General features: G+C 37.6%; 1 protein-coding gene across 1 annotated transcript in view; it reads left to right on the forward strand.

Moving 5' to 3' along the window:
• SEMA5A (semaphorin 5A) overlaps positions 1–13,887 on the forward strand; it is a 148,528-nt gene that overhangs the window by 50,191 nt on the left and 84,450 nt on the right. The window contains exon 3 of the mRNA XM_053466346.1: positions 6,126–6,330. Coding sequence (XP_053322321.1) covers positions 6,198–6,330 — 133 coding nt within the window. The 5' untranslated portion in view covers positions 6,126–6,197. The remainder of the gene's footprint in view (positions 1–6,125; positions 6,331–13,887) is intronic.

Below are 13,887 nucleotides of genomic sequence, written 5' to 3' on the forward strand. Positions count from 1 at the left end.
AATGTATACAGTACACATAGTGAATAATTATGGAAAATAATTGAAATGCAGAAAAAAGTCTCTTGAAGCACATAATCATTGTGAAATCTGTAACAGGTCAGTCAGCGTCTATCCACCATGCTATAACATTATTCAGAGCCCTTGCCATATGTCTCAATAAATATTGTTACATATAATCTGGTGTGGTGTAGAGTAATATATATATGCATTCCTTGTTTATGCAGCACCATATATTAAAGTATGTCATTGAACATCTGTTACCTTTCAAAATGTAAAGTTAAAGTAAGAAGGTGTTTTAAAATATATAGAAACGTGCACTACAGGTCCTGCAGTTTCCATATTGACTTAGTAACTCAATATACTTTTAAAATTTATTGTTTTATATAGCGACATCATATTCTGTAGTGCTGTACTGATACAATATGTTGGATGTACAGTGTACTGTTTAAGGTAAAGTTCCCCAAACCACATTTAAATTTTTCTTGCAGCACAAGCCAATACCTATTTACCAAAGCCATACATATGATAGAATAGTCAGTGTATTACCCAGTGTTCTAATAATAATTATCATAAGGGAATAAATGAATGAAATTTGATCCCTTAAATGTATATTGTAACTAGTATTATGTGGCAAATATATAACTTACTTTGTATAAATGTTTTCCATGTTGTCTATCTTAATCATATTATTTAGTGATTTATATAGCGCCATCATATTCTGCAGCAGTGTATAATGATACCCATGATACACTACTGCAGAATATGACAATTAGTCCATTACATACCAATTTGGATATACAGATTATAGAAGAATTCGGAAATAAAACACAAATAGCGTTTTCATCCTACTTGCATTTTTTTATGTTCAGGTTGATAATTCTAAAAGCTCAAAGCATTAGGCTACAGAATATTCGCCGTAATACCTAGTGATAATCTATCTTTGGGACTAACGCTTTTTTTTGCACACATCTATAAATAAAGTTGACAATGCCTATTTAAGCATCATTATATTAATTAAAGTGGCCCCAGCTTGTTTGTTTTTTCCATCAGTAGAATTGTTTGAGGGATACCTGGTTTAAATGAGAGGGGATATTTTACCTCACGTGAGGTTGAGATCTGTGGCAAATGATGGCAACTATAGGATATTAATACTAATACCCTGTCTACAGAAGCAGGCAGAACCAATTAGGGAACTGAAAGGTGGTACGTTAATGCAACCTAACAAATAATCACATTGAGAAGGATTATTATCCAAATACAAAGTTAAAATGGTTGCCCCTCTCAGTTATACATAATCTAGGGAACAGTTTCTACTCTTCTCAGCCAGGGTAATATAGAGTTCAGTACTTATAGCACAACTACTCCATTGTACTCTCACAGTCTCTGTGTCCATTTAGGAGCTAAGCAAGTAATTTGAGAGTGTTGTACATTGGATTGGTATTGAAATACACAAATATTTGGGGAACCCTTACACATTCTTTAGATTTGCAAGAACTTCTGTTTCTATTTACTTTCAGAAGAACATTATACTTTTGAAACTCACTTAGTCTGACCTATGGGAATTGAGAAGTCAAAGGGTCAATTAAAATGATATCATATGTTAAGTCTTAAAACACAACAAATGTTTAGACTAGCACTTTTAAAGAATTGGATATAAAATATTAAATCCTGGTTAGTTTTGATACCAAAAGATAGATCTTATGAAACCACCACTGTATTATTACAGCTGGGACAGTTTAAGAGGGCTGCTAGCTTGCCTAACTGGATCTGTTTTCCATTCTTTGTGTCTTTAGATTTGTGGTTTTATTACACAGAGGTTGAAATTGTGCCAGAGAGTAATTTCTGCCTTTGACACGTTTGCTGTTATTCCTTTGCTACAGGTGCTCGTATTCTTTCAAAATGTAAGCAAATGAAAACCAGTACTCTTTTTTTGGCTATAATCTCATCCTTCATTGCTTTCTCTTTTAGATTCTGCGGTCAGATTGAAATGTGTTTCATTTTACTTTCTCTTAATCATTATTTATCTCTTTGAACCTGTGCCTATGTCCAAGATTTGGAATTTACAATGGCTTTTCTTATTCAGTTTGTGGAAATATGTTGGCGTAACTTGTATGGCATGTTAGCATATGTTTATGTTATTTTTTATTTATAATTGTGTCTGCTAGAAATACAGTAAAGCTGTAACACCAGCATGTATAGATTGTATTTATCTGACCAGGTAAAAAAAATCTTCCCGTATTGATTGATTTTTTCTCTAACTTACTCATAGTCTAGCCTTAAAAGTTAGTCCCAGCCTTATGTAGGCTTACACCGACCAAATCGCCCATGAATACTTATCAGTCCTATTCAACACTAATTGGCTATCACCATATAATTAGTCAGTGGGCAAAACAAATATGACCCTGTATTCTTAAAGTTAAATATTTTCACACTGCTGTCCTCTCGTAGAATATACAAATAAAACATTAAGTGATCATGAGAATGAGCCAATCTACACACCAAATTAATGCACTAGCATCCATAAAGTTCATTCATAGTAAAGCTGAGCCCATAAACACAGATGTTTCAAACCAGTGTCCCTATGATCATATCAACCCCAAAGCAAGTCCTAAGAGCAGATGATATTGTATCCTACAGATACCAGAGATCACATTCTACAAGTGTCTCCATGTCCACACTAATGCATCATAGCATAAATACAATGGAAGACAGAAAATCTAAGATGAAAAAACATATAATCTAGCCACCATCTAACTGTTCTGTATAAAAGCTGGATCTGAATATCCCAAAGATCACAGAAATAATACATTTGTATATTTTATTGCTCATTACAATCCCTTCAAAGTTATAACTCTATAAATAATGTCATACTAATATAAACTAATGCAACATAGTGCAAATGATATTAAGAACGTAGTAGACTGGTAGGTATATTGTTTATGATGCTAATGAAATGCAAACATTTTGCAAATGCAGTATATACAAAAGTACCCATCCAATCTTGTACTAAACTGTAGAGTGGAAAGGCATAAACTCTGCTCACACCATAGAAGGCCCCTTCCATAGTCATTGTTTCCCTGCACCTTAAGTTAGTTCATTTTATAATTGTTCTTAATCTTGTGTGATGTAATTCAATTATGTACTGATGTGACTGGGCCCTTTTGTTCTGTTTAAAACCTGACTGGTGTCTTGGTGTTTCTGTGGATAAATATGCTATATTCTGTTCAATAAAATGTTAATTTTTGCTGCACTCAATTCAAGGTAGTTGTGCCTACCTATTGGGTACACATAGCAGGGTTCCAAGGTGTGCATGCTGACTGGTGCTGGAAGTGATTTTGGGGACATAAGGAGGATATATCAGGGTGATCTCTGGGAGCGACAACTGCTCTCTTGGTGAACCTGTTACATTGGTGGCAGCAGTAGGATCCTCCATGCAAACGTCCTGTATACACAAAATGATTACCAAGGGCAATGTTCAAAACTGAAATTTCATATAGAGAAGTGATGGCATCTACAGGTAAAATGTATCTACCACAGAGATAACAAACACACACAGAGATAAAAAACAGGAAGAGGTAACCATGCTGTGAAAAAAGGTAGGTACTGTGTATGCAACAAATATCCATGCAAAGATAATAATGGAAAAATAAGAAAAATAACTTGTTACTTCTGGCTTCTGTGCCGAAAGAAGACAAAACTTGTGTAGGCTTCTCTCTTAGAGAATAGCATCCAATTCCACCAAGCAGGATACAAAGATTTTGTTTTAAAGACACCATAACATGGGTAATATTCAAAATTGTCAACCTATTAACTTCGGGTGTTGACCTGCTGAATCGAAGAAGCGGTACTTCCAGGTAGGATTATATATTTAAGTGAGTTTCATAAAACCAATCAATAAGCATCTTTATGCAGTGTTTTAACACAACCGCAGTCATTTTGATATGACCCTTCACTTTATATACATTGAGTAAGAGGTGGAGCTCAAAGATAAAAGGGGAGCCTAAAGAGGAGGAGTGGGCCAAAAAAGAAAGGGTGAGATTTACAGTGGAAGAGGTGTGTCCTGGGCAGGAAGTTGGGCCAAATTTAGATTAGGGGCACTGAGTTTAGTCAGGCCTAGGGCAGCAGAAAACCTTAATACACTACTGATTTTATGTACCTGTTTTTACTCAGTCCCCCAGTTTGAATTTGTCATGGCATGTACCATATCAGATGCTACATAAATGGTGAACTATTAATATTATTATAATCAGGATATGAATTTCTATATTTTACTTAAAAATTATTTAAAATTGCATTTTCTGATATTCTATATAATACATTTCCATTCTATCTTAAAAAAAAAAAAAGGTTGCTTAAATGCTAGTGTATAAGCAGTCGAGCTGGATTCCTCTTTTCTCTTCTACTCTTTTTTGTGAATTTTATAGAATTTTTTTTTTATATATACGCTTCCTCCATTTCAGTTTATACATTTTTCTTACAAAATTATGTTTCATAGTAGTAAGACATCACAAGGCATGCACACAAAAAAAGGGTAACATTTGAAAACGGCAATTAATTTATAGTCAGCATTACTCTTTAAAATGTCTATACGTGTTAAATAGGGAAAGAGACGAACCAGATTAAAATACTAGGGATTTAAACATATGTCACAATATTGTTTATCTGGTACCTGCAGCAGATATGAAGATCATTTTTTTCTCATTCATGTAAAATCTGCTTTGGTTCTAATATTGAATGCCGTACATAAACTGTGTACAGTAGAATTATATTGCATTGTGGAAAAATACAAAAGGGAAAAGACAAGTTCTTGATTATTTTGTTTTGAAGTGATATTGATCATACTTTCAGCTTTGTCAACTGTTTGCTAGGTCAGTAAAATGTTGTAATTTTATGAACGGTGCTACCATTTGCTTTTATTTATTAATTTTATATACGATACATCAGCGTGATATTGACTTTTCTGAAATGTGTGCTTTAGTAACTACTTTTGCAGCTAGATTAAATTATTTTATTTTTTCTTTCATCCTCAACAATATCTTCTATGGTTAGTCAGCTAAACATAACCTATATTAAATAATCTTTCTCTAATATAAAGTAATGTACCGACAAATTAATATTACCTAAGTGTAAATAATAATCTAGTCTATTTTCTTTTTATTTCTGCCCAAGTCACTTATCTGATATACAGACTGTTTACCAGTAGAATTATTTAATAATGTCCATATTGTAACTTAAGTTATTTTAATATTTGTTGAATTATTCTAGTTTCTACTTCATAGAAATTATCAAGCATTTATTTTTTGTCTGAATGTACTAATTCACCTACAATGTCTTTGTGAAGCCCTCATCATAGCTCCAACAAGGAACCAGTAATATGAAGATGTACTTTAATTTGTTTATCTTTGACTACATTTTTAGGTATTTTGTGTATGCATGTAAATGACTGATTAGACTAATAGAGTAAGGTGCAGATACGGTAGACTTCTACTTTTAAGGGCATAAAGACATAAATGCCACAAACTGAATTATACTGTAAATCTGTATTATGGAATGAAGCCTAAGTAATTTAAAACAGAAGTTATGGATTTATAACACGAAACAGCTGCAAAGTTGCTATTTAACTATAAAGATGATATCCAGATCACTAGTGACATGTGGTTTATTTAGATAAAAGATATATAATGGTTTATTTAAGTGTCTATCTGAAAAAGTGTATTTAAATAAGAATGCAGATGACGGAGGTGTAAAATAAAATAAGATATATTTAAAGTGAAAGTAGATCTTATATTTCCCATGCAAATTTTATCTGAGGTTTTCAGTCCATCAGCAAGAATAGACAGATCTGAATCTTGTGTCTTTGTAGTTCTCAGGGCATGAAGTAGATATAGTCAAAAAAGCACAGTTAATGTGGTTTGGCCAATGAATGGCTAATAGCCCTCTTCAGTTTTTTTCTCTCAAAAACTTGTGTTGATGGTGTTTATCACCATCTGTGGAGTACATGTTGAGCTAGTATAGCTGCATGAGCAATGTGAATGAATGACAGTATCTCATATATTTAATTTAATTGAGAAAGGAATGAACAGCACACACTTTTGAGATTACCTACCTTGTTTATTTTTTTCTAGGTCCAGAGCCTTTACATAGATGAATACAAGACGTTTTTCATATTAAAAGACTACGGAGTGCTTTGGTAAATCATGGCCTTTGCGAGTTGCATTTGGCTATTTGTGTTGGCTTACACAATGCGTAGGGCATTTGGAATACAAGCAGTGAAAGTACCAGATGATTCTTACTGCCACAAAGCTGAACACCCCACTATCACTTACAAGGGTAAGTAATGTATGCTCTTAAATTAATAACATAGTCCATAATATGGAAACAGGAAAACATGTTTTCTGACCCGCATCATACGTTAAGAATTCTATTGTGTGTATAAAAAATCTTTACTTCTTTTATTTATGTGGTCTATCATCTTCATTGAAAATGTTTTTCTGTCTAAAACTTTAATGTGGCCAAACCCATGGGGTGAGTAGGATTAGAAACACAGAATTTGATTGAAGATAAGAACCAGATAAGATCTAGTGTTATGAGTGACCAAAGTAAGTCATGCATATTACTGTGCAGGATGGGAAGATTTCTTAAAAATCATCTATCTGATTTAAATATGTATTATAAAGGGCTATCTTTGTACAACGGAAAATAACAGAAGTTGACCCTTCATAATACCCATTATAGTCAGGGAGCTGAAATGTTTGAACTGGCCATTGTGCCCACCAGGCAAATGCCCAGTGCCTGATAGCTTCTGCCACCCCCTAGGACAAAAGTAATGATTTAACAAGCAATATCTTGTTGGTTACACTTTTACAGCATGCGGCTATTGGTATCTAGCAGGTGGCTTCATGTCTGCGATATATCAGCCACTATTCTTATATTGCTAGGGCTAATTTTAAACCAGTCCAGTCATTGTTTGAAAATACACCCTAGATCTGGATGCAGATTACTGATTTTCAAAATGTTCCCAATTGTAGGAATACACTTGAATGCTGATCTGTGCTGGGACATTGACTATTGGTTTAAGAACACCATTTTATCTTGAATGTTTTTGAACACATTTAGCTAATGTTTTGGATTACAAAAGTCACTTAATTCCAAATGAACTCCAATTCATTGTTATACAGCATATAACAAATTAAGAGAGGCAGAACTTTTTTCATGAAAGATTATGTTTATTATTCTGGCAGATGGTAGACATGCATGCTCAGTTGGAAACTGAATCTAGGCTTTACTCATCTCTCAACAAGTTACTTTTTTCATTGTAATGCAGCTTAATAGGCATGCTGCATTAACGTTTTTATGCATAATGATAATGTATATATTGTGACAGAAAGCATGGGTCAATAATAGAGGGAGTGTATATATCACCTTATATTTTGCAGGGTGGCTACCCTCAGTAGTTTTTTTTTACCAGCCCCAGGGAGATGTTTGGAATTTTGCTTCAATGATAAATTGTCTGTTTTTGGGTCCCTGGGGTGGAGCACTTGGAGAGTAGGGGGGGCCAGTGCTCAACTCCTCAGTTTATGAGCAGCAGAGGAACCGGAGGTGGGAATCCAGTCTGAGGATTCCAGCACACTCTCATTGGTACTTACCTGCATTTACTAATTAATGGGAGAGGCAGTTAAATAGCCTCCTGACCTAAGCAGAGATCATTTGGCTCCCTGAAAGCAGAGGGAGAGAGCTGCTGAATTATTGATTGCTGCTATTACATGTAGCCTGTTTTTGTTGGTAATGGATAAGCCGTTCATCCGCAATTAGATTGGAGAACTTTGTTTAGTTAGCACTCATAAGAGCAAGGATTTAGTTTTTTTGATTTTTGTTCTGTTGTGCCTGTCTTAGGGAAACCAACCTCTTCAATCCCCTATGGGCGTACCGGTATGTCCAGCCCTTCTTGCAGCACCAGGGACACATCCCTGCCGCTGCACGGGAGATTGCCGGCTTTCTGCTGTCTGATCTGATATAACAGCTTCTGGCATGAAAGCCGGAAAGCTGTTACATTTTAAACTCCCCGATCGCGCATTCCCTTCCGGGTTGCGTCACTGCTGACGTTACCCGGAAGCAGTGACGCTGCGATCTCTATGCACGTCTGTGAGGACCTGCATGGAGATCACAGGGGGATCTTGGGGAGGGGAGTGAGAAACCATGTCATTCATTAATGATAATATAAATAATTATAATAAAAAATAATAAAGTGAGCTAAGTGATGTCATTATATATGGATGACATATTACTTCAAAGCATATATCAGTTATTATTTCATTACAACTTTAACTATTTTTCCATGAACATTAAGGGGCTCACTTAAACCCTACCACATTCCTCTTCCATTTTTTACTGCTATATCAGGATTATACAACTCCCCAGCTAGAGTGGCTCAGGATTTACTCAGATCCATTTCATACATCTAATGGAACCCGTCAGGGGTGCCCACTTTCACCCTTCATCTTGGCCTTGGACCCCCTCGCAGTCAAACTAAAAACAAGCCCACTCATATCGTGTCTGACGGTGGGTGCTCACATCCATACACAACATTTTTTGGTTGATGATAGTTTTCTTAGTCTCTCCAACCCAGCTCAATTGCTTCCTCAGCTCATGCAGCTATTATATTTGTATGGCTCTATTTCATATTATAAAATTAACACATACAAAACTTAACCTTTACCTATTAATTTTCCTCAAGGCAGTTGGAAATTGACTGGAGGAGACACTCCTTAATTTATCTGGGTATACAACGCACAAAGTCTTACACTTCCTTATTTATTATGGCAAAACGACAATTCAAACATGGACAACATTTGAATAGCACCAGAAAAAATGGCAGCACTACCCTGTCTTATGTATTTGTTTTGAACGCTTCCGATAAATATCCCCCCAACAACCCTCAAGGCTTTCAACACGTTTGTGTGGCAAAAAAAAAAGCCCAAGATAGTTGCCAATACCTTCCAACTGCCCAAACTTGCACTACCAAATGCAATACTCTATTATAAAGTCATTGGTGTAGCACAATTACTTTCGGCCTACAAAGTCGTAGAAACTCCACTCTGGAGTCTGATTTCTCTGCTCCTTATCAACTCTTGGATTTGATATGGCTTCCTCCTACACATCACCGGACACCAGGATCACTCATTCCAAGTACCCTTTGGTACCTCAAAACTTGGACTTTCTGTGGTACCTGGTGCCTACCAAACTAACACATATATATATCACGCTTGCTCCAACATCTGCTGGAGGTGCAACAATAATGTAGGTTCTGTAAGTCACGTGTGGTGGTCATGTTCTATTATAGCTCCGTATTGGCGTCTTTCAGCTCAGAAAGGCTATAGCTCCACCACCAAGAGGCTACTTCACATATTTTGATGAATACATTTGAAGTCGTGTGCAAAGTGGTAAAATAAATGTATGATGAAGTATAAAACATACATTACTGATATATTTGTACACACTAAGTGCTTATTATGGCATTTAAAACTATATTCTCTAACAAGACATAGAATCAGACTGACATCTGTTTTAGTAATGATGCACAACTCAGTTAAAATTTCCATAAGCACATAGAAAAATGGACGTAAAGTGACAGCATCCATAGAAATACAAAGTGATTCTTGGAGATGGAGATGTTTATTTTATTTATTTTGTTTCTGATAGAAAGGATCATAAATCATAATATTAGTTGTAGGCAGGGACACTTATTATGGGCAAAACAGATGCTTGGATGTATGTTTGCATCTTTGTCTGTTTATCAGTTCATCTGTTTGTGTTCATTATGTCATTTTGGAGAGCATATTCTGGTACTCTCTTACACGAGAGAAAATGATCCAGTTCTCTACAACCTGCTATAAAGCAAGACATTGAGAGATGCTGGCACTGATTCTTCAGTGCACTTAAATAGCAGATCTCCATCACCACATGGTGGCTGTAGTCAACCAGAGCAGGTGGTATAATATATAGGGAAAAGCCACCCAATGATACTTGGACATGACAGGCGTATGTCCCTTCAAAATGACCAATTCAAATCTGAGGACCAATCGGGAAGTTACCTATTGTCCTACAGAGGTTACATGCAGGCAAACAACAAAAATATAACAAGGATTTTAACGATAATAGTCGCTTACAAGCAGGACCATGGCCCAGCTAAATGTCCTATTGCTGAACAGCAAAGTTGTACTTTGGAGGGCTAAGCTTCAGCTTAACAACCGTCCGTTATCCCCAGAAACTATATTCAACCAGGCCAGGGGGTTATGGTTCATAAGAACAGTAAACTCCCATCCATAGAGGTAAGGCTGAAATCTCTTCAGTGCCCAAACTAACTCTAGGATAGGACAGGATGTTTTTTCCCTTGGTCATGACTTGGATCAGCACTGCTCCCAATTTGTACATAGAGGCATCTGTATGGACCAGAAAACGTTTGATAAAGTCATGAGGGGCAAGTACTAGTGAGCTTCTGGAGGCCACTTTAAGCTGGATGAGGGCTCATTCACACGCTCTTTTTCAAGTCTACAAAACGTATACACTTTCTACAATAACCTTGTTCCCTACGAGTGCCAGTACTTTTTGGGCACCAGTCTGTTTTGGTCTCTGTTTCCTGCTACCTACCCTATATCCAGGGAACTGATCTGCCATTTAGCCTGGCAGAATGGCATACTGGTGTTCTGGATCCTCCCCAAAATAGCATCCCCATGATCTTCCTATGTGGAACAATAGATAGTAGGGCCGGCCTTAGGTGTTAAGGCACCCTGTGCGGACTAGTTCTCTGGCGCCCCCCTCGACAAAAAAGAAAGGGAATAAATCTAGTTTTAATTTGAGATTATTTATGTGCAAGTGCAAACAAGCACAATACTATATAACTGGTAACAATAATGTACTTTAAATACATTAAATATAGGAAAAAAGGCAGGTAACAGTGCAATGTTTGTAACAAAAACATTAAAATTGAACCCTAGGCAGTTATTTCCTTTGCACTCCCTCCATGCACACTAGCATGCAATCACTCCCTCCGCTCCCACACCAAAAAAAAAAATTCCACAGTGACTGCAGATTAGGGGAAGACTGTGAGAGTCAGTGCAGTCTTCCCTCCTGACTCTACTGTGACTTTGAAAGGTCCTCTCTCCCATACACAATTCATCCACACATTAATTCATTTATTCTCTCACACATTCACAAAATTCATCCACATACCAATTCATTCATCCTCACGCATTCACACAATTCATCCACACATTAATTCATGAATTCTCTTACTCATTCTCACTCTCTTTCAAGATTCTTACAACCTCCCTTTCTCACTATCTACCCCCTTCTTACTATCTACCCCCTCTCCCCCTTCTTACTATCTCCCCTCCCCCCTTCTTACTATCTCCCCCCTCTCCCCCTTCTTACTATCCACCCCCTCTACCCCTTCTTACTATCTACCCCCTCTTCCCCCCTTGCAGTTGACTTACCCTGGTGAAGTCCTGTGGTGGGAACGCACAGCTTCACTGCTGAGCCTCGGAATATGACATCATATTCCGGCGCTCATCATGAAGCACCGCACCGCGTCAGAGGCCTCGAGCTCCCACCACCACAGTCAGGGCAGTGGTAGGGAGCTGAGGAGACAAAGGGGGCAGAGCGGTTGCTAAAAACCTTTTCATGTGGGACCTCTCGGCGCCCCTCTCTCTCCTCCTTTCCCTGCCGCCTGCTTTGGCTAACTTATTTAGGCGCTCATTACCCTAGGCATGGGGTGGGCATCAGTAACTTACTTGTCGTTTAGCCTCTGGTAACTTACGCAGAACAAAATGGTCCTGTCTTTTTTGGGCACTAAGACTACTGTAGAGGCCCAGGGGCTGTCAGGGGGCTCAGTAACCTGCAATTTGAGCATCTCATTAGGTTTCCTTTTCAGTGTTAGTTGCAGTGTCAAATCAATGCCAGGGAAGGTTAGTGACGCTGGGGCAGGAATTAAATATGACTGTCCATTTGTGAATGATGTAATGGATCTGTTCTCATTGCTAGGGCTTAATTATCCTCCTAGTTGGAGCTGGCCAGGGTCTGTAGTGATCCTGGTTGCTTTCTGGGGATCGGGATGGCCTTTTCTTCTGCCTTTGGTATGAAAGGGGCACAAATAGCTAACAGCTCCTCAGCGCATTCATAGTATTTTTTCAGAGCATTAGTAAATTGTTAGCGCTATATAAATAAAAGATAATAATAACAAACCTTCCTAATCTGGCTCTGGTCACACAAGCAATCCCATACAGTATGTGGTGTTGCCCAGTTTCTCTACTAGTTGGTTGGAGCCCTTCCAGACTGTCTGAAGTCTATTATACTGGGTTGGCTGGAGTGCCAGCATTCGCTGCCATACAAAAAAAAAACTTACGAGGCCGGGCTCAGCTATTTTAGTTTCTTTTCTGCTGACCCTGTGCATTCCGGAAATAAGCGTGAGGTAATCTCAGTAAAGCTTTTAGCTTCTTATGCATCTCTACTACATGAGTAACCACAAGAGTTAACTTTGGGTCACACTTTCCCTCCCAATATTCCCAGAGGATATCTGGAATCCACCACCAAAATAAAAACTCAAAAGGCAAATAACCTGCGGACTCCTGAGATACTTCCTGGTAAGCAAAAAGTAGATGTGGAAGCTCCCTGTGCACCCAGGGCACATGTTTCACCTTCACAGAGCACATTTGTTTTGAGGGTGGTGGATAAGGAATTTTATTCCATAGCGCTGCCGAACCTGTTGTAAGAGTTTTTATGTGAACTGGGATCCTTGATCAAATAGTGCCTCGGTTAGGAAGCCGACCTTGTTAAACATAGTTACCAAAACATCTGCTATGGTCTCTGCATTGATCTTGGATTGAGCCACCGCTTCTGGGTAATGGGTAGCAAAGTCCACCACGGTGAGGATATTCTTCTTACCGGATTTGCCAAGGGTCCCATTGCGTCAACTGCAACCCGCTGAAAGGGTTCCCTAATGATGGGCAAGGGCTGGAAAGAGTTTTGTGTCTGGACTCCCCATTTGCTGAACCGCTGACAAATGTCACAGAAAAGTGGAATATGGTAAAACATATGGTAAAAAAATGAAAATAAAGGTCCAGTCTTTAAGTTAGGGAAATCTCCTGGTCATGGAGGAGTTAAAAGTCACAACAGCATATCATCATTTGCTCTTTCTACATAAGATGAAGCTGCATGGTGCATGTGTACAAATTGGTATTGTATTTGCCATAATATCAGACAAGTGTGGTCTAGAAGCTGACATGGTTAACTCCTTAAATGCTTGATATTTGAACCTAGTCAGAAATGAAGAACCACTTGAGTACAGACTGGTCAAACAGTCTCTGTGGTGGACACCATAATATGTATTAAGTGAAAATCATAAGCTGCCCTCCAGTAAATGTCTTTCAAATGGCAGGTTAATATTCTCCCCACTGCAGTGTGGAGATGCTCTCAAAACTGTCATTGGGAGGGACATGATGGTGGCAGCACTATAGAATGGAAGGTTTATGAATTAATGTCATTCATTCCTAACATTGATACACACTAGAACAGTCTTAGACTCAAGAGTCAGACTCAGCTTTCAGCTTTTCACAAGCATGGGTAAAATAGTAATATTATATCTTGATATCCAGTGGAGCCTCGCAAATACAGTCAAGTCAAATACATCTGTCTGTTGAAATGTTTGCAATTTCCAACCAAGTTTGGTCCTTACTTGTTCCTTTGTTGAAATCAGTGTCACATGCTCAAATACACATAGCCTTCTCAGCCATGTTTCTTTTTAAGTTTATACATTAAAAAGGTTATTACATGTTTAAAAATGTTCCGGTTAAATCTGTTATACACATAAATATGTAAAAGATATCTAGCTTA

Source organism: Spea bombifrons, chromosome 5 (assembly GCF_027358695.1).
Source record: "Spea bombifrons isolate aSpeBom1 chromosome 5, aSpeBom1.2.pri, whole genome shotgun sequence".
NCBI lineage: Eukaryota > Metazoa > Chordata > Amphibia > Anura > Pelobatidae > Spea > Spea bombifrons.